Below are 18,460 nucleotides of genomic sequence, written 5' to 3' on the forward strand. Positions count from 1 at the left end.
GTACAAATCATAGATAATAAAGCGTGCAAATCAAATAGAGCCTAAAGCTCTGATCACTTACTAAGATCACCTGCTGTGTGAATCCTAAAGCTCTGATCACTTACTAAGATCACCTGCTGTGTGAATCCTATGACCAAACACACTAAAAAATATCTAGTGCAATAAATCACAAAGTGCAATGTGCATAGAAAAACGTAATAAGATAAATATACAATCCACAGTGATTAAAATATAATCATTCCTAATAAGGTGTATATGCTAAAAAATGTTACACATATGTAGATCCACTGTGATTAAAATGAAAAAGAAAAAAATTAAATAAAACAATATATATATTCGTAAAACACAAACAGAGTAAATCAATCACATGCGTGGGCGAATTGAAACTATAATCGCCCTAATAAAGGTGTTCAAATCACATCCGTGAAAAAATCTTCCAATCCAGTAACATAAAGTGACCAAGTTCAAATAAAAGTCAGTGTAATGGTGATGGTTCAAAGAAAAAGTTCCAGTTTTGAATCAAACGTGCCCAAAGAAAAACATGCTGTGAAGTGCCTTGGTGACCCCCAATGTGATTGCGCTCACCTTGGAGCGTGTGACACAGGTTTTAATTGTGTCAATACACGCTTTTGGAGCCACCCCTGGGCTCAGTATTAGGTACAGCTGATTCCCACACTGGATTCTTTATGGCTCCACTCACATCAGACCATATAAAAGAAAAAGGCTAATATAGTATAATACCGTAGGATACTTTTATTAAAATCACATCCAATCCCCACATGGGGTACTCACATTTATAAGGTGCTCATGTGCACCAAACATAACATAGGAAAAAACGGCTGTGCGGCGTGCTGCGGGGTGTGAGAGCTCCACAACCCAGCTCTGTGCTGATCGCTCCGTCCTGGCCCCTCCCCTACGCGTCTTCGACACAGGGAGTCACGTGTCTTCATCAGGGGGATATGAGTGCACTCAGATTGTCTGCACACTACATGCCGATTGTTCTTTCTTTTTATATATATTTTCACATTTTTTATATATATTCTTACATTTTTTCACATATATTTTTTCAACACGATTCAGCTTCACTAGTACACATATTTATTTCCAGTGGGCAACACGGTGTTTTGCCCTCTTTTTTAGGTATACCCACTCATATCTTTCATTGCACACATACATATTTTTTGTATTTTTTATATATACACTTGATTGATCATTCACCTTTGTTAATGCTTGGTGTTTTATTTACCAATTTTATTTTGTGATTACAACTTTTGCAATTTAGGTATTCTGCACATCCTTTGACCATTTTTAGCACATATATCCATTTTCTAACAATTATTTATATTGTGTTACACGTTTTATCCACCCAACATTGAGGGGTTATGTTTTCCTTTTGTTAGCAGTTTGTATAGTTTATTGATTTATTCATTATCATTCTCTATCAGTGAACAGCGCCAATCCCCTATTTCTTTAGACTACACAATTATTGGATTGCACCATTGGTGCTTTCTCTTTTAGGGGGGCTGCAGTTCGGTTATAAGCCCGTCCTAAGCGCGGAACACCATTATATACATTAATGATTCACATTTGGTGGGACTGCCCAAAAATTAGAGTATTCTGACAAGAAGTTATCAGGAGTATAAAGGAAATAACAGGCGAGAAGATAGAAGACAACAAACTGACCTGTCTGTTTAATGATACTAACTCTCCTATAAAGCAATATATGAAAAATGTAACGTCAAAACTCTTAAATGCAGCTAAGGGTCTGATCCCAAAAAATTGGTTAAAGAGCAAAAGCCCAGATTTAAGAGACTGTGGATCAAACAAGTGGATCATTATCGTAAAATGGAATTACTTAGTTGCAAAAATAAAGGGCAATTAGACAATTGTGATTCAGTCTGGAATGGGTGGGAAAGATATAAAACCTCGGACAGCTATTGGCAGAAAAACTTTGAGGACGTACGATCTCAAGAGGAAAGACCACAGAGGAGAGTAGGGGTAAGTTTAAAGGTGAGACAAGAGGGGGAGGGAGGGGTGGGAATAGGGAGGGTGGGCGGTGGGTAGGTAGGGTAGATGGGTAAAAGGGAAAGGAAAAAAGAAAAAAAAAGGTTTTTTATATAATTAAAGGAAGGGACGTTCTTGTCATGTTCTTTTTGATTGCAATACAATGATGTGAACTTGAGAAGAGACAAAGTTTGAACATTAAGTTGAAAAATGTCTCTCGAAGATAAACACTGAAGTGGAAAAAAAAAAATACATGTGCAGATAAAGATCGCTGGAATCTTCTCTCCTGGAAAACTTTCAGCTGAGAAAGACACGCCTCATCTCTCCACTTAGCATCAATAGAAATGTATCGTAGTCTTCTCCATTTTGGATAATTCAGATGTATATATACTGTAAGGAACACAAGCAGAGTACAAAATAATGTAGAACCAAACTTCAAGTGCATGCCCGACACAAGGGGGAAACAGCATGCGTAAAGTACAGCGAGCACCGTCGGCTCCACGGCCTGATACGAGTTGACGTAACTCGGAAGATCTGCCTTACATTTTTCGCCGTATAGTCATCATTAGAAGTGGTATGGGGTACAACTGCTTCTGATGATGACTCTACGGCATAAGGTGAATCTTCCGAGTGATATCAACTTGTATCAGCCTTTGGATGTGGCTGGAGCCAACAGTGCTCACTGTACTCGCTGTTTCCCCCTTGTGTCGGGCATGCACTTGAAGTTTGGTTTTACACTATGTTGCACTCTGCTTGTGTTCCCTACAGTATATATACATCTGAGTTATCCAAAATGGAGAAGACTACGGCAGTGGCGGCCGCTCCATTAGGGGCGCGAATGGGCGCCGCCCCCTAATCCATGAGCCCGGCCCCTAATCTACATGCAGGGCTCTGGACGCATGCATTTCAATTTTTTTTTTAAGCACATGATTAGAACCTGAGGCTCTAATTGGTTTAAAAAGAGAGTGGGCTTGAGGCGCACAGCACTGCTCCCCAAGTCCACCCAGTTGTGTGACATTAGCAAATTAATATTCGCTAATGTCATCCTGCTTCTCCTCCCGGCTAGGGTTGCCACATCATCCCTTTAATCCAGGACACATATTAATTACACAGGTTCTGAGGCTGATTCAATGCAGATAAGGCACCAAGTGAGTTTAATTACCACCTTAATCAGCCACAGAACCTGTGTAATGTGTGTCCTGGATTAAAGGGATGATGTGACAACCCTACTCCCGGCCAATCAGGAAGCGGGCCCTTAAGACTCAGGACCCACTTCCTGTTCAGCTGGGAGGAGAAGCAGGAAGACATTAGCGCCTGTAACAAGAGCTGCCCGGGAGGGAAGAGACGGAACGGACAGAATTGCAGATGGGAGGATGAGCGGGAGCCAGTGCAGAGAGCAGGAAGCAGGGTGAGTACCGAGGCATATGCACGGGGGTGGTGGCGGTGGGGGGGGCAGGTGTGTTCGCCACCCCCCCAAAATATTGAGCACCAGCCGCCACTGGACTATGGTACATTTCTATCAATGCTAAGTTGAGAGAGAAGGCATGCATTTCTCAGCTGAAAGATTTTCAGGAGAGAAGATTCCAGCAATCTTTATCTGCACATGTATTGAGCCACTTCCCAGCATCTGTTTTTTGGGGAGGTGAGAGAAGGATACTTTTGGTGGAGGACACTTTTTAGTGATTTTCTTGCACACTTGCACCTTGTGGGGATTGCACTTATTGAACTTTTGACATTATTTGGACTTCTTTTTGCATTGTTACTTTATTTTTGATTGAAGGTCCATTAAGCATTTGTCATTGCAGTAGAGATATATATATAGATATATCTATATATATATATATATATATATATATATATATATATATAGATATATCTATATATAGATATAGATATATCTATATCTATATATATAATCTTGGCGAATTTCTTTGCACATATTTTAAAGCAATCACTTAAGCCCCGTACACACGGTCGGACTTTGTTCGGACATTCCGACAACAAAATCCTAGAATTTTTTCCGACGGATGTTGGCTCAAACTTGTTTTGCTTACACACGGTCGCACAAAGTTGTCGGAATTTCCGATCGACAACCACGCGGTCACGTACACCACGTACGACGAGACTAGAAAAGGCCGGTTCAGAACCAAGCGCGGCACCCTTTGGGCTCCTTTTGCTAATTTCGTGTTAGTAAAAGTTTGGTGAGAGACTTTTTCAGACTCGTGGCTTTCAGATCGTTTTCTGCTGTTCAGTTTGTGCTTGTGGGTTTGTATCTGCTCTTCAGTGCGTGCAGTCAGTTCGTATCAGAGTTTTCTGTGTGATCTTGCCTGCTCGTTGCTGTTTTTCAGGTCGCTCTTCACAGGCCTTGCTGTTCTTCAGTGCATTCTGTTACTTCGTTCTGAGCAGCCGACCGTTTTCTAGCCATGTTTCGTATGCGTACTCCTCGTACAGTTCGTGCTGTGCGGGGGCTTGGTGTTGGGGTCCTGACCTTGACACAAGTCCAGTCCATGAACAGGGTGGGGAGGAGTTCATGGACCAGGAATTGGTTGCTTCAGCGTCACCAGTTCTCTCATATGCTTTTGCTCCGTGAGAATAATCCTGATGATTTCAGGAACTTTCTCAGGATGACGGACCCCGTGTTTCACCGTTTCTTGGCTTTGCTGACCCCTTATATTAGCAGGCAGGATACCTGCATGAGGCAAGCCATCACTCCGGAGCAGAGGTTGGTCGCTACCTTGCGGTATTTGGCCACAGGGAGAAGCCTGCAGGACCTCAAGTTCTCGACAGGCATCTCCCCCCAGGCTCTTCTTTGTGGACATTTACTGCTTGTGTTTGTTTGAGCTGACCCTGACAGAAATGTGTGGAGTGCAGAAAATGTCGTGATTGTGTAACCTTATACAAAGCACTGTTGGCTGTTATTTACTAAATGCAAAGACACTTTTCACTACAAGTGCACTTGCAACTGCACTGAAACTGCACTTGTAGTGCAAAGTGGATTTCCCCTTAGGAAATAACCCCCATTTTCTCATAAAACAACAATTACATCACCCCAAAAGTGTTGTAGCGTGAGACAATAATCCACACATTCTTGATGAACAATCTTTTTAATACCTGCACAATCACATGTGCATTTACCAAAGGTTTTTCTGACAAACCAACATGTTTGTTGTATACCAATTTTTGTGGTGTCATTATCCAAAATCAAAATGTGCATTTTATAGAAAACAGGCCTGTGTAAAACCCACAAGAAAGACACAAATCTTGATCTTACAAAGTTCACATTTGGTAGAACTGGAAGGCAATATCAGACATGAGTATTTAGGAACTGTGTTTGATATTGTGTTCAGATGGGGGGAAATCACCCCTGCAAAAGCCAAATTTGGAAGATGCACACCAATTTCACAATGTCAACATGTGCAACCTGCCATCAGGGGGGATCAAGGGACGTGTTTTGGGGGAGAAAGCCCTTCCTCACCGCTACTTTATTATTGAGGAAGGGGTTGCACCCCCAAAACGCGTCCATTGATCTCCCGTGATGGCAGATAGCACATGTTGGCACACTGTGTGCATCCTCCAAATTTGGCTTTGGGAAAAATCACAAAAATATTTCGCACATTGTAGCACACAAAAGAAGAAAGTGATTTGGAGGGGCTTTAAACTCGCCCCAAAATATCAATGATGTTTTTATATTTTGGAATAACATCATTGATGTTTTGCTTGATGTTTTCCAATTGTAAATTACACCCCATGATCTCCCCGATCAGGATCTGGGCACTTTCGGATGTGAAAGGATCTGGATCCACAACCTCACGATCACCTAAAAAGAGAGGAACCCCAAAATAAATTAGGTTTCAAAAAAATGCCGCAATCCATCTCTTATCGGAGCCTGTGGTCGCAGACACTCACCTGTTGTGGTAACTACTTCCACCACGTCTTCATCCTCCTGCTCATCTTGTGTTGGGGGGATTTCCCCTTCTTCCAGAGGGGGGCTCTGGTCTCCTCGGATGAGGGGTGTCTTCCGAGTCTTTTCTCCCCTATGTAAAACAAAAATGGTATAATTAGCACACAGATATTTAATGTCAGAACTATAAAGATGAAACATTGCTTGGAAGTGGGGTACAATTATCTATTTTAGCAGAGTTCCAACATGTAGCTTTTTTAGTGTCCTTTGTCAAGCTGCAATACTTTACCTGTTTGGTAAAAGCTTCACAGATGTATCCCCCCCTATAGTATACACTGGAGCACCTGTGTGGCCCCCTAATAAAAATGGTGTTCTTGTGTCCCACACTAGTGCTCCAGTGTCCAGATGTGAAAACAGCTGTTGAGTGTCCTCTCCTTACACACAATCTAGTTTGCATTTCATTCTAGTAACAAAGCCATCTACACAACCCAATTCTTTGAAGACAAGTATAGGGCGTCAAAATGGTGGCCAAATGCATATGGCCTAAACAATGGTATTTTATCGTCCGAAATAACAATGTGTGATCCGAACGAATAATGTGCCCATGAACATGAAAGTTGCCATTTTAAACTGTACAACAGTTCCTAAAAGCACATGGAGCAGCACGAACGTAATAAACATAAAGAATAGGAACACAGCACAACTACTTACTTTTGTACTGCTCATGTTCTCGTAATTTCAGGTCCGACCACCGCTTCCTGAGCTGATCTTTCGATCGTCGTACCCCGAATTTCCGGTGCAGACTCCTGACCACTTTCGCCATGATCTTGGCCTTTCGGACATTGGGGTTGGGGTAAGGCCCATACTTTCCATCATAGTCGGCCTTCTTCAGGATGTCCACCATCTCCAACATCTCCCCAAAGGACATATTTGAGTCCTTTAATCTCCTTCTGGATCGGGACGTTTCAGGCTCTGGCCTTTCCTCCTCCTCCTCCTCCTCCTCCTCGTTGCTACAATTAGCACGATCCTGCTGTCTATCCGCCATGTGCTCTTCCCCCACTGCGCCGAACGAAAAGGGGTGGGGAATAGACTAGAAAGAACATCAGGGGCGGGCGGAGTTATACGCATGCGCAGTGTGTATAAATCGTAACGCGCGCGTCTTACGTACGATCTGTGAGCGGAGGAAGGAGCATCGGAGATGCCGATCGTGCTAACGAAGGTAGGATCTAAACTTGGGCCTATACTGCTTCGAAATGGAAGCCTATATTGTAACAAGATTAGGGGAGTTTGGCCTGACATTAGGCTTTGTCTTGTGTTGTGTCTTACAGAGAAAATGGATGGGTTCAACGACCACAATTTCCTGCCCCTGTTCATAGACAAGTACAGGGAGCTGCCCTGTCTGTGGCAAGTGAGACACCCCCACTATAATCACAAACAGAAGAGGCAGACAGCACTGGAGAAACTGCTGGAGTTGGTGAAGCCGGTGGTCCCCACAGCAACCATCCCTTATTTGAAAGCTAAAATTGGTGGCCTGAGGAGCACTTATCTTAGGGAGCGCAAGAAGGTCACAGATTCCCAGAAGTCCGGAGCTGCAGCAGATGACGTTTATGTCCCCAGGCTGTGGTACTATGAGAGACTGCGATTTCTGTCAGACCACACTGAAGTCAGGGAATCCCTCTCTACTCTTCCTTCCACGCTTCCTTCCACCCCAGCTGAGGCTTCCGATGTCCAACCTGGGCCTTCCAGCCAGGAAGAAGTGGAGGAGCCCAGCTGGAGTCAGGTATAGCATTCTTCTACAGATTTCTGGTCAATAAATAAATGATGTTTATTAGATGTTATTATTGATCACTAATTGCTGATTAAAAAAAGTGCTTTACATATCAATAGACAGTAGTGGGCACCCAAAATTGGGAAAAGAATGAAAACTGCTGGGCTCAGAAGGATAGTCTGTTATATTTGTTAACATTCAATTTGCAGCAGTCAGGAGGTGAAAATTGTGTGTGATTGATGAATAAAAAACTAAAACTATGTCCCTTTTTCATACACAGGAAGACCTCAGCCAGGAGGAGGTTGTGGAATGTGGCAGTCAGGAGGAGGCGGGGATTAGTGGCAGCCAGGAGGAGGCGGGGCTAAGTGTCAGCCAAGAGAAGCCAGGGACAAGTCGCAGCCTGACTGAGTCTCAGGTCCCTCCCCTCCGCCTGCCATATAAACGAGCCAGGAAGGCCACTCCGAGTCCCGTGCAGGATTCAGCGTACAGGCTGATCCAGGAGGCTTCGGCGTCCCTCCGAGCCTTCCCCAGTCCTAAAGAGGCCTTTGCCTGCATGGCTGCCACAAAATTGCAGGGCATGCAGGAGGGTCAACGCAAGATCTCTGAGGACCTGATTTATAAAGTCCTTCGTAAGGGGTAGAGTGGGGAACTGACACACAAGACGGATGTCATTGAGAGGGACGATCCTCCTCCTCCTCCTCCTCCTGCTGCCACAACTCCACCACCACAGCCAAAGGCTGGAAGGAAGCGTGGAAAGAAGACCTGAGAGTGATTGCCCTGGGTTCAGTCTGGTCTGACAGAAGCTGCAGTCTCTTGTATGACCACAGCCTGGGGACACAGATGTCATCTGCTGCTTTCCGGATCTCTGGGACTTCTGGACCAGACTGCCCTCCCTTATGATATGGACTCCTCAGGCCACCAATTTTGCTTTTAAATAGTTGATGTCTGCCCCGGGGGTCCAAGGCTTCGCCCACTTCTGCAGTTTCTCCAGCGTTGCCTCCCTCTTTGTTTAGTTGTGAGCCCTTAATAAAATATTTTTGGGTAAATTCTACTCTCCTGTGTGTGTTTTCATCCAAAAAGGACAGTTTGTTGGTGACGATTCAGGTACATTTCTAAAGTACAATGTGAAATTAACAAGGGACAACAACACCAAACAATCTCCTACAGATTAAATAGAACAACATATTAGTGGTGTTGTGGGAACTTGTCACAAAAAACACACAAACATTTTCGGGAATACAAATCAAAATCACGAAAAAAAATAAAAATAAAAAAGAGAAACACAAAAAAAGAATCTACATTAAAGTCCAAAAAAAAAAAAAAATTTTGTTGTCAGATGTGAGAAATCAAAATATATTGAGGGAATCCCGATAAATAGTAACGAAATAAGTTTGTGAGAAGTGTGTGTGAATATGAGCAGCAAAACGACTTAATTCTTGTCACATTATAAAGAAGAAGAGAGTGCGCTGTATTAAACCATTTTGAACATTGCAGCGTGACAAAAGTGCTGTATCCATTCCGAACGCTACGTTTACCAGAACGAGCTGTCCCGTGTCGGAATTTCTTCTGAGCATGCGTGGCACTTTGTGCGTCGGAACAGGCCACACACGGTCGGAATTGACGCGATCGGATTTTGTTGTCGGAAAATTTTATCTCCTGCTGTCCAACTTTGTGTGTCGGAAAATCCGATGGAAAATGTCCGATGGCGCCCACACACGGTCGGAATTTCCGACAACACGCTCCGATCGGACATTGTCCATCGGAAAATCCGACCGTGTGTACGGGGCATAAGTCTTTATTTCATTTTATTGATTCTGGGTTGCATTGGCACTTTATTGAAATTTGAAGGTTTTAAAACATTTTATTTATAGTTTGTGCACATATTTAACTTTTTTCAGCGTGGTCTTCATTATAGTGAAGTTGATAGTTGCAATTTTACTTTTTATGCAGCTCTGGTGGGATCACTGTTGCCAGGGTTAAAGAACACCTACTGGTTGAAGCACATTCCCAAAAACCATAGGTTGCAGGTAAAAAAAAAGAGGCAGAGAATATAAACAAAAGGCTATAAATCAATTCCATCCTCTTGCAAACTTCTGCTTTCTAAAGTGTACAAGCCAAAAATGTTTTTTTCTAATCTTGGATAAGGAAGCAAAAGACTAGAACCCCTGATGGGTTTCTACTGCTATCCTGGGCTCAGTTGGAGAGATTTAACCTCACTTCCTATCCTGTTTGTAGGCAGGTGCAGTCTACTTTCTCCACTGCAGGTGGTGCTCTTCTGCAGTGGTACCGCAGCTGGGGAGGGAAATCCTCTATGGTTTGCTGGCTCACCAGGAAAGCACCCAATTAGATGCTGCCACTCCATGTTACTCTGATAGCCATGTTGGGTCAGGCAGAGCCCTATTTAAGGCTCTGGCTCCCAGGCTCGGCATGCATTGTGTGAGTGGGATGAATAGGGAAAGGTACCCCATCTGCCAGGGACAGTACTAGCATTAGGGAAAGGTTCCTGATGAAGAGGGAAAGTGTAGGGTCTCTTCTGGTCACCTTCCCGATTGGACACTAGACAGCCAGTCTGCATTCTGTGCCCTCTCAACAGCCAGTCAGTCCAGCTGAAATCTGCTTCTTCCTGGGGGTAGCCTTCCGATCAGGTTTGTTGTGAGCTGTTACTGTATTACTTCAATACAAGTCTCTTATTGGACCTGCCTGTTTGAATTATTGCCTCCACACCACGCTGCACCACACCTACATGTTTACAACAGTTTTACCAGACAGTGAGGAAGAAAAAATCTGCATCAGGGACATGAAATACTTCTGATATGAGTTCTAACCTTAGCCTACTGTAGTAAAGAAAGGGATTTTTATTCCTGCCTGTGTTGCTGTTGAAGAATTGTTGAGGAAGTTGACTGTTGTCAGCAGGACAAGAGTAAATCACTCTTGATAGCAGTAAAAAAAAAAACACACTGGTATCTCAATTTAAAGCTGAATTGAATTTCAGGTATGGATATTTTTGCATAGTTACATTGGTCCATCTCAGACCATCGTAACTAATGTATGTGCCATACCTGGAAGATCCCAGTGGAAGATGGAAATCACGGTAGTAGTCACCTCTACTTCAGTGATTGCCACTAGCTTCCGGGTCCTGTGCCGAGCAGCTGCCCTGCTGCTTAGTGAACACAGGAGATCAGGCATAGGCACCATTCAGAGAACACTTTGCATTTTCTCAGAAAAATTCAGAGCACTCTCTGAATGGACTAGGTAGAGAGGTGGGCTGGTGATGTCATGATCTCAACCTTGTCAAATCAGTGATTGCTTTGCATTGACTGAATACAAAGTGTTCTCTAAATGGTGCCCTCCTGTGTTCAGTAAGCAACAGGGCAGTTGCTGGCATGGGACCCAAAAGCTAGTGGCTATCAATGTAGTAAAGGTACCTACCACAGTGATTTCCAGCTTCCAAGGGGATTGGCCAGGTATGGAACATACATACATTATCTCACAAAAGTGAGTACACCCCTCACATTTTTGTAAATATTTTAGTATATATTTTCATGTGACAACACTGAAGAAATGACACTTTGTTACAATGTAAAGTAGTGAGTGTACAGCTTGTGTAACAGTGTTAATTTTTCTGTCCCCTCAAAATAACTCAACACACAGCCATTATTGTCTAAACCGCTGGCAACAAAAGTGAGTACACCCCTCAGTGAAAATGTCCAAATTGGGCCCAAAGTGTCAATATTTTGTGTGGCCACCATTATTTTCCAGCACTGCCTTAACCTTCTTGGGCATGGAGTTCACCAGAGCTTCATGGGTTGCCACTGGAGTCCTCTTCCACTCCTCCATGATGACATCATGGAGCTGGTGGATGTTAGAGACCTTGTGCTTCTCCACCATACGCTTGAGGATGCCCCACAGATGCTCAATAGGGTTTAGGTCTGGAGACATGCTAAGCCAGTCCATCACCTTTACCCCCCGCTTCTTTCACAAGGCAGTGGTCGTCTTGGAGGTGTGTTTGAGTTTGTTATCATGTTGGAATACTGCCCTGCAGCCCAGTCTCGAAGGGAGGGGATCATGCTCTGCTTCAGTATGTCACATCTGTCCAAGCTGGACCAATGTAATTAAAAACAGCCACCTGGGAATAAAACTAGGAAAAAAGTGCTGACTGGACATAAACTTTAATACTAGAGAGCTACTCTCCTCCAGGTAGGAAGCAATAGTGACAGAGACAAAGCCCCAAGAGTTATTTAAGTGTGAATAAATGGTGAAGATGTGACTATTTCATCTAGAAGACAAAAGGAATAATATTATAGAAACAAAGAGGTAAGGTTACCATAACTCAAATAGACCACAGGAAAGTCCTAGGCCCCAGAGGGAAGTTGATTCTTGCTTTGTTCTTTGAAATACAGAATAATCTTTCCCATCGCATGTGACAATATCTGGAGTGAAGCGGGATCCCCCATCTCCAACTCTCTGACCTATTGTCACTTAACACCCCGATCACTGATGAAGAAATAGAACAGACTTATTAATCCCTACCATCTCACAAAGCCCTAGGCCCGAATTGATTGCCCTACGAATATTATAAATCCTTTCTCCCTCTTTTACTCCCCCACCTGTGCAAATTGTTAAACGCCTTCCTCCAGGACACCCCCATTCCCTCGGACATGCAGCGATCCTTTATTACCCTATTTCCAAACCAAGACAAGGACCCCTCCCTATGCGCTAACTACAGACCTATTGCCCTACTGAACTCTGACCTTAAAATTTTGACAAAATTACTCTCAATCCGTCTGAATATGGTCCTCTCATCCCTGGTCCATAAGGATCAAGTGGGCTTCGTCCCACTTAGACAAGCAGGCGACAACACCAGAAAAGTGATAGATCTGGTAGACATGGCGAATAGGGAGAACTCGGCAGCCTTGCTACTCAGCCTGGATGTCGAAAAGGCCTTTGACCGTTTAGGGTGGCTCTTCCTGTTCGCCACGCTACGTCATATAGGGTTTCGAGGGCCCTTCTTGCGGGCGATCAGACATCTCTATGCCAATCTCTCCTCTCAAGTTAGGACTCCCTTTGCTCTTTCCCCCTCTTTCTCAGTGGCTAACGGCACTAGGCAGGGGTGCCCACTCTCACCCCTGCTATTTGCATTAATGGTTGAACCCCTAGCTGCCTCTACCTGCGATAACCCAAAGATAAGGGGCATATCAGTCAGGGGTAAAGAGTTCACAATTTCTTTGCCAACGACATTATCCTCACACTGACCCAACCCCACATACCCCTTCCGATCCTGCACACGGAACTAGACCGCTATGGAGCCCTCTCGGGATATAAAATTAATACATCCAAATCAGAGGCCTTGCCTATTAACATTCCTGAAGCAGAGATCACACATTTAAAAAACAACTTTTCTTACAGCTGGAAAACCTCCTCCCTGAAATACCTGAGAATTCAAATAACCCCAAAATTCACCACCCTATACCAAGAAAATTTCCCCCCTCTCTTCCGTTCACTCAGATCTTTACTACTCCAGTGGAAAAAACACCACATCTCCCTCCTAGGGCAGATCGCTTCAGTTAAAATGACAATCCTCCCAAAGCTTTTATATCTTTTCCAAACACTGCCCATACCTGTCCCTTACAAATACCTGAAAAAGCTTCAATCCGACCTATTGCACTACATCTGGAACTACAAAAGACAGAATACCTAGGTCGGTACTGATGGCAGCACGCGTGACGGGGGCCTCGCATTTCCCAACCTTATCAAATATTATCAGGCAATCCACCTACAAGCAGTTGCCTCATGGTTCACCCAATGGTCCTACAACAAATGGACAGAAATTGAAAAAATATGACTAGCTCTGACACACCCGAATAACTTACTCTGGAGTGCGAATGCGGAGGTAGCTCCCGAACGCCTGCTGGGCTCCATGTTCAAACTTAGGCGGCTCTGCCACAAATTATCACAATCCCATGGGTTGTCATCCGAGAGATCACTCCTGACCTATTTTGCCTGTAATCCCAAGGTGCCAGATAGCCCTACTCATCCGATGTTGTATCCGTGAACATCGCGGAACCTATTTCACTTTGGGAACCTAGTGGACCTCAGGTCACGCAAATTATTACCCTTTGCCGAACTTCAGACCAAATTCGATCTACCACAACAGGTGTTCTATGGGTATCTGCAAATTTGAAATGACGCACTTACTATAGCCCCTAACTTACAATTCTCCCCCCATCCACTTTTGAAAATATAATTCTGCCAGTACTGCACAGAAAGGCCTAATATCAGATATCTATAAGATACTAAATACTTGCCCCCTAGAAGAACAGGGTAAGCATTCCTATATGACTAGATGGGAGAAAGCCCTCAATGAGGAAATTACCATAGAACAGTGGCGGGTACATTCTAGTACATTACTCCAGATGTACTCCACGCCATCTATCCTACTAGCTAGGTGCTGGCAATGTCAGGGGGCGAAATGTACTCTCCTCCATATCTATTGGAGCTGCCCACTAATCACCCCATTTTGGACCACGGTCCAACAGATATTGGCCCACCTTCCTGAGATACCGGCTTCCTACTAGGCCAGTCAACACTAAAGCTCCCCACATGCCCCCCTTTCGCTGAGGCCCTTTTCTCCAGAATAAAGGATGTTGAATTGATGGAGAAAATGACGGCTAGGATGCAGGACAGACTGGAGGCTCTAAGGTCTGGGAGCTGTGGCACCTTCGGGAGGACCTACTATGATCACATAAAAATAAAAAAAAAAGCTATTCGATGACTTCTTTCCCCCTTCTTCCTCTTTCCCCCTCCTTCCCTTCATATAGAGTATTCTTGTGACTCTTAAAGCCACATACAAACTGTTACAGTTTATTAAATGAATCAGCGATGCATATTTGACAAAATGATAACGCTAGATAAATAATTACCACTGTCCTTAAGCATAGCATTAGAATTCATGAGTAATTATCTGAAAGTAGTGATGCATACTACGATCTGTACCTTTGAAATTGTGTACTTCTTTATTTTGTATCGAAAATACTTGAGGTGATTGTAACCATATTAGTGCAACTGTGACAGAGAAAATTGAGTACTGTCCGTGATACTTTTTTATTTGCACTAACATATGATTTTTCATGGATGAGCTTTCGGGGTGTGTCCCCTTCTTCAAGGTCCAAGCAGTACTGATTCACAAAAGTTTTTTCAGAAGGTAAAATGTTAAAGCAAAACAACAACAAAAAAAGTCTCTGAGGGAAAGGAAAAAAAAATACAAACATTTGTATGTGTTTGTTTCTTTTTGTTTTTTTTCCTTTCCCTCAGAGCCTTTTTTTTTTTGTTTGTTTTAACATTTTACCTTCACACACCCCGAAAGCTCGTCCATGAAAAATGTTATGTTAGTGCAAATATAAAAAGTATCACGGACAGTACTCAATTTTTCTGTATCACAAATACAAACAATAATAAAATGTTATTTGGGGAAAAAAAGAAATACAGAATAATACTAAGCCAATAAGAGATGCAAAAGAGAAAAGAGATGGATAATGACCAGTAAGAAGAAACAGAAGGATTTTCTCAAATGTAAGAATTCTGTCACAGGCAGGGGATTTCCAACTAGAAATAAGAAAATTAAGGGTCATTTGATCTACCTTTGATTTCACAATTGGCACCACCAATTGGCTTCTGTGCTGTGCAATTTACTTTGCAGATGATGAATGTTTTTGTACAGGATCTTCATTTAGGTCATTGTAGTAGCTGACTAAAAGCTTGAAAAGAAGGAGGCTGCTGCAGATATGAAAACCTACTGGATTGGCTATAATGACAAGTTTGGTGCAAATGAATGGCTATAAAATCAACTTTAGGCCTCAATCAAAGGGGTGTACCTATGCCGAGGGGCTGTCTTCACCTGAACAGGATGCACAGGTGTTCCATGCACCTGAGTACAGGCAGTCCCATTTATGAACACAGCCGCTGGTCTCAATCTGACGTCCCTGCTGGTTCATGTTCCCAAACACAGACAGTGTGCATTTGGGGATACGCACTTGCACAGTTGTCAAATAGGGAAATAGGGATAGTGGTTGTGTCTGTGCAGCACTGCATCCTAATAGACTAGAATGGGACTTCCTGTACATAGATGCACAGAACACCTATGCAGTCTGGGTGAAGACGGCCCTTCACAGAGAGGTAGGTATGCCAATGTTAATGAGGCCAACAGGCAATCCAGTGGTAAGTTTGCTGCTTCCACCACACATTGCAATAGGACCCACCAGAAGGTCAGACCTTGCTGGACAGAAGTAATTCACTTAAGATCTTTTCATTGCACCCTCCCTCTCCGGTGGGATTTCAGCCGATCTCTCAAAGTAGGTTTGAATGGAGCATATTTACAACCTTCCCAATTATTTATAGTACAATGTGTCCTTAGGACAATCAATTGTAATGAACCAATTCATGCCCAGACCTAGCTTGATTTTACGCAGATACAACAAAATCGAAATATGAGGACCCATACATGTATGGTCTTTCAAGAGGAGAGAAAAGAAAAACACATTTTGGGAAGGGGGATGGCTGAGAGAGAAGGACATGTGTGGAGATGGATGGGTGGTGATTATGGAAGGGTGTAAGGGATGGAGGGTGACTGGTGCTCTTCAAAAAATAAATAATAAATAATAAATAAATATTATAACTTTTCTTGTGCTCTTGAAGGGGATGATAAGGGACTATATACAAGATTTTAGTAATGAGAACGGTATCATTAGCAGTACAGTAATCAGCATGGATTCATGAAGAATCGTTCTTGCCAAACCAATATACTAACCTTCTATGAGGAGGTGAGTTGCCAGCTAGATAAAGGAATGCCCATTGACATGGTGTATCTGGATTTTGCAAAAGCATTTGACACAGTTCCCCATAAACGTTTACTGTACAAAATAAGGTCCGTTGGCATTCACCATAGGGTGAGTTCATGGATTGAAAACTGGCTACAAGGGCAAGTTCAGAGGGTGGTGATAAATGGGGAGTACTCGGAATGGTCAGAGGTGGGTAGTGGGGTCCCCCAGGGTTCTGTGCTGGGACCAATCCTATTTAATTTGTTCATAAACCACCTGGAGGATGGGGTAAACAGTTCAATCTCAATCTCTGTATTTGCAGACGATACTAAGCTAAGCAGGGCAATATCTTCTCCGCAGGATGTGGAAACCTTGCAAAAAGATCTGAAATTAATGGGGTGGGAAACTACATGGCAAATGAGGTTCAATGTAGAAAAATGTAGAATAATGCATTTGGGTGGCAAAAATATGAATAAAATCTATACACTGGGGGAGAACCTCTGGGGGAATCTAGGATGGAAAAGAACCTGGGGGTCCTAGTAGATGATAGGCTCAGCAATGGCATGCAATGCCAAGCTGCTGCTAACAAAGCAAACAGAATATTGGCATGCATTAAAAAACGGGACCAACTCCAGAGATAAAACGATAATTCTCCCGCTCTACAAGACCTAGAGTATGCTGTCCAGTTCTGGCCACCAGTCCTCAGGAAGGATGTACTGGAAATGGAGCGAGTACAAAGAAGGGCAACAAAGCTAATAAAGGGTCTGGAGGATATTAGTTATGAGGAAATGTTGCGAGCACTGAACTTATTCTCTCTGGACAAGAGACGCTTGAGAGGGGATATGATTTCAATATACAAATACCGTACTAGTGACCCCACAATAGGAATAAAACTTTTTTGCAGAAGAGAGTATAACAAGACTCGTGGCCACTCATTAAAATTAGAAGAAAAGAGGTTTAACCTCAAACTACGTAGAGGGTTCTTTACTGTAAGAGCGGCAAGGATGTGGAATTCCCTTCCACAGGCTGTGGTCTCAGTGGGGAGCATCGGCAGTTTCAAGAAACTATTAGATAAGCACTTGAATGACCGTAACATACGGGGATATACAATGCAATACTGACATATAATCACACACATAGGTTGGACTTGATGGACTTGTTTCAACCTCACCTACTATGTAACTATGTAACTCTTCAATCAATAGTGCTGATTTTTGCAGTCTTTCAAACAATATGCTAAAAAAGTCCTTTACTAAAAATTGTATTTAAATAAAATGTCTTGAATATATATTCCCAAAACAAAGTGATTTGTGCTCTTCAAATAAGTGACTTTTCCTGTGCTTATCCGTCTGTGGTGCTGGTACTCTTTTATAGTGCCCCTTTTGGAATTGCACTCACCGAATTTCCTCACCCCACACAGGGGTATTGTGCATTCACAGTAGGGATGAGCTTCGAGTTAGAGTCGAACCCACGTTTGACTCGAACATCGCCTGTACGAGCGTTCGTCGAATTGCGAACGATATGGGCCGTTCGCGTCAAATTCGAGTGGTGCGTCACGGCCCACAATTCACTGCGGCATTGCAGTGCATTGCTGGCTGATGATTGGCCAAGCATGCACTATGACTCGCATGCTTGGCCAAACACAGCGCCGTGTGTACAGAGAGCCATAATTGGTCAAAGCCAGGGTGGCTTTGTCCAATTATGGCTCAGGGGGTTTAGTATACGCCCCACACTATATAAGGCCGCCTGCGTAGCGGCCTTGTGTAGTGTGTTGCGGTGGTGGAGAGAGATAGATAGACAGAGAGACAGTGCCATTTGATTTAAGTTATATAGAGTAGGCAGGTCGAGTCAGTTAGCTGCACTTACAGTGTATTTTGTATATATATGCATCCCAGGTGTTGTGTGTGTGTGTGTGTGTGTGTGTGTGTGTGTGTGTGTGTGTATATATATATATATATATATATATATATATAT

General features: G+C 43.3%; 2 protein-coding genes across 4 annotated transcripts in view; both read left to right on the forward strand.

Moving 5' to 3' along the window:
- Positions 1-18,460, forward strand: part of LOC141117114 (coagulation factor XIII B chain-like) — a 124,278-nt gene that overhangs the window by 87,747 nt on the left and 18,071 nt on the right. The window lies entirely within an intron of this gene.
- On the forward strand, positions 5,136-18,386 carry LOC141117659 (uncharacterized). The gene is made up of 2 exons (XM_073610623.1): positions 5,136-7,685; positions 7,954-18,386. The coding sequence occupies exons 1-2, from the start codon at positions 7,104-7,106 to the stop codon at positions 8,311-8,313; spliced, it is 942 nt and encodes a 313-aa protein (XP_073466724.1). The 5' UTR covers positions 5,136-7,103; the 3' UTR covers positions 8,314-18,386.

The sequence above is a fragment of the Aquarana catesbeiana genome, linkage group LG13, assembly GCF_042186555.1.
Source record: "Aquarana catesbeiana isolate 2022-GZ linkage group LG13, ASM4218655v1, whole genome shotgun sequence".
NCBI lineage: Eukaryota > Metazoa > Chordata > Amphibia > Anura > Ranidae > Aquarana > Aquarana catesbeiana.

Bases quoted from the DNA above. Each gene is read 5' to 3' on its own strand.
- LOC141117659 (XM_073610623.1), top strand. From the start codon at position 7,104: ATGCCGATCGTGCTAACGAAGGTAGGATCTAAACTTGGGCCTATACTG. The intron at 7,686-7,953 runs GTATAGCATTCT...TTTCATACACAG, and splicing joins AGGAGCCCAGCTGGAGTCAG to GAAGACCTCAGCCAGGAGGA.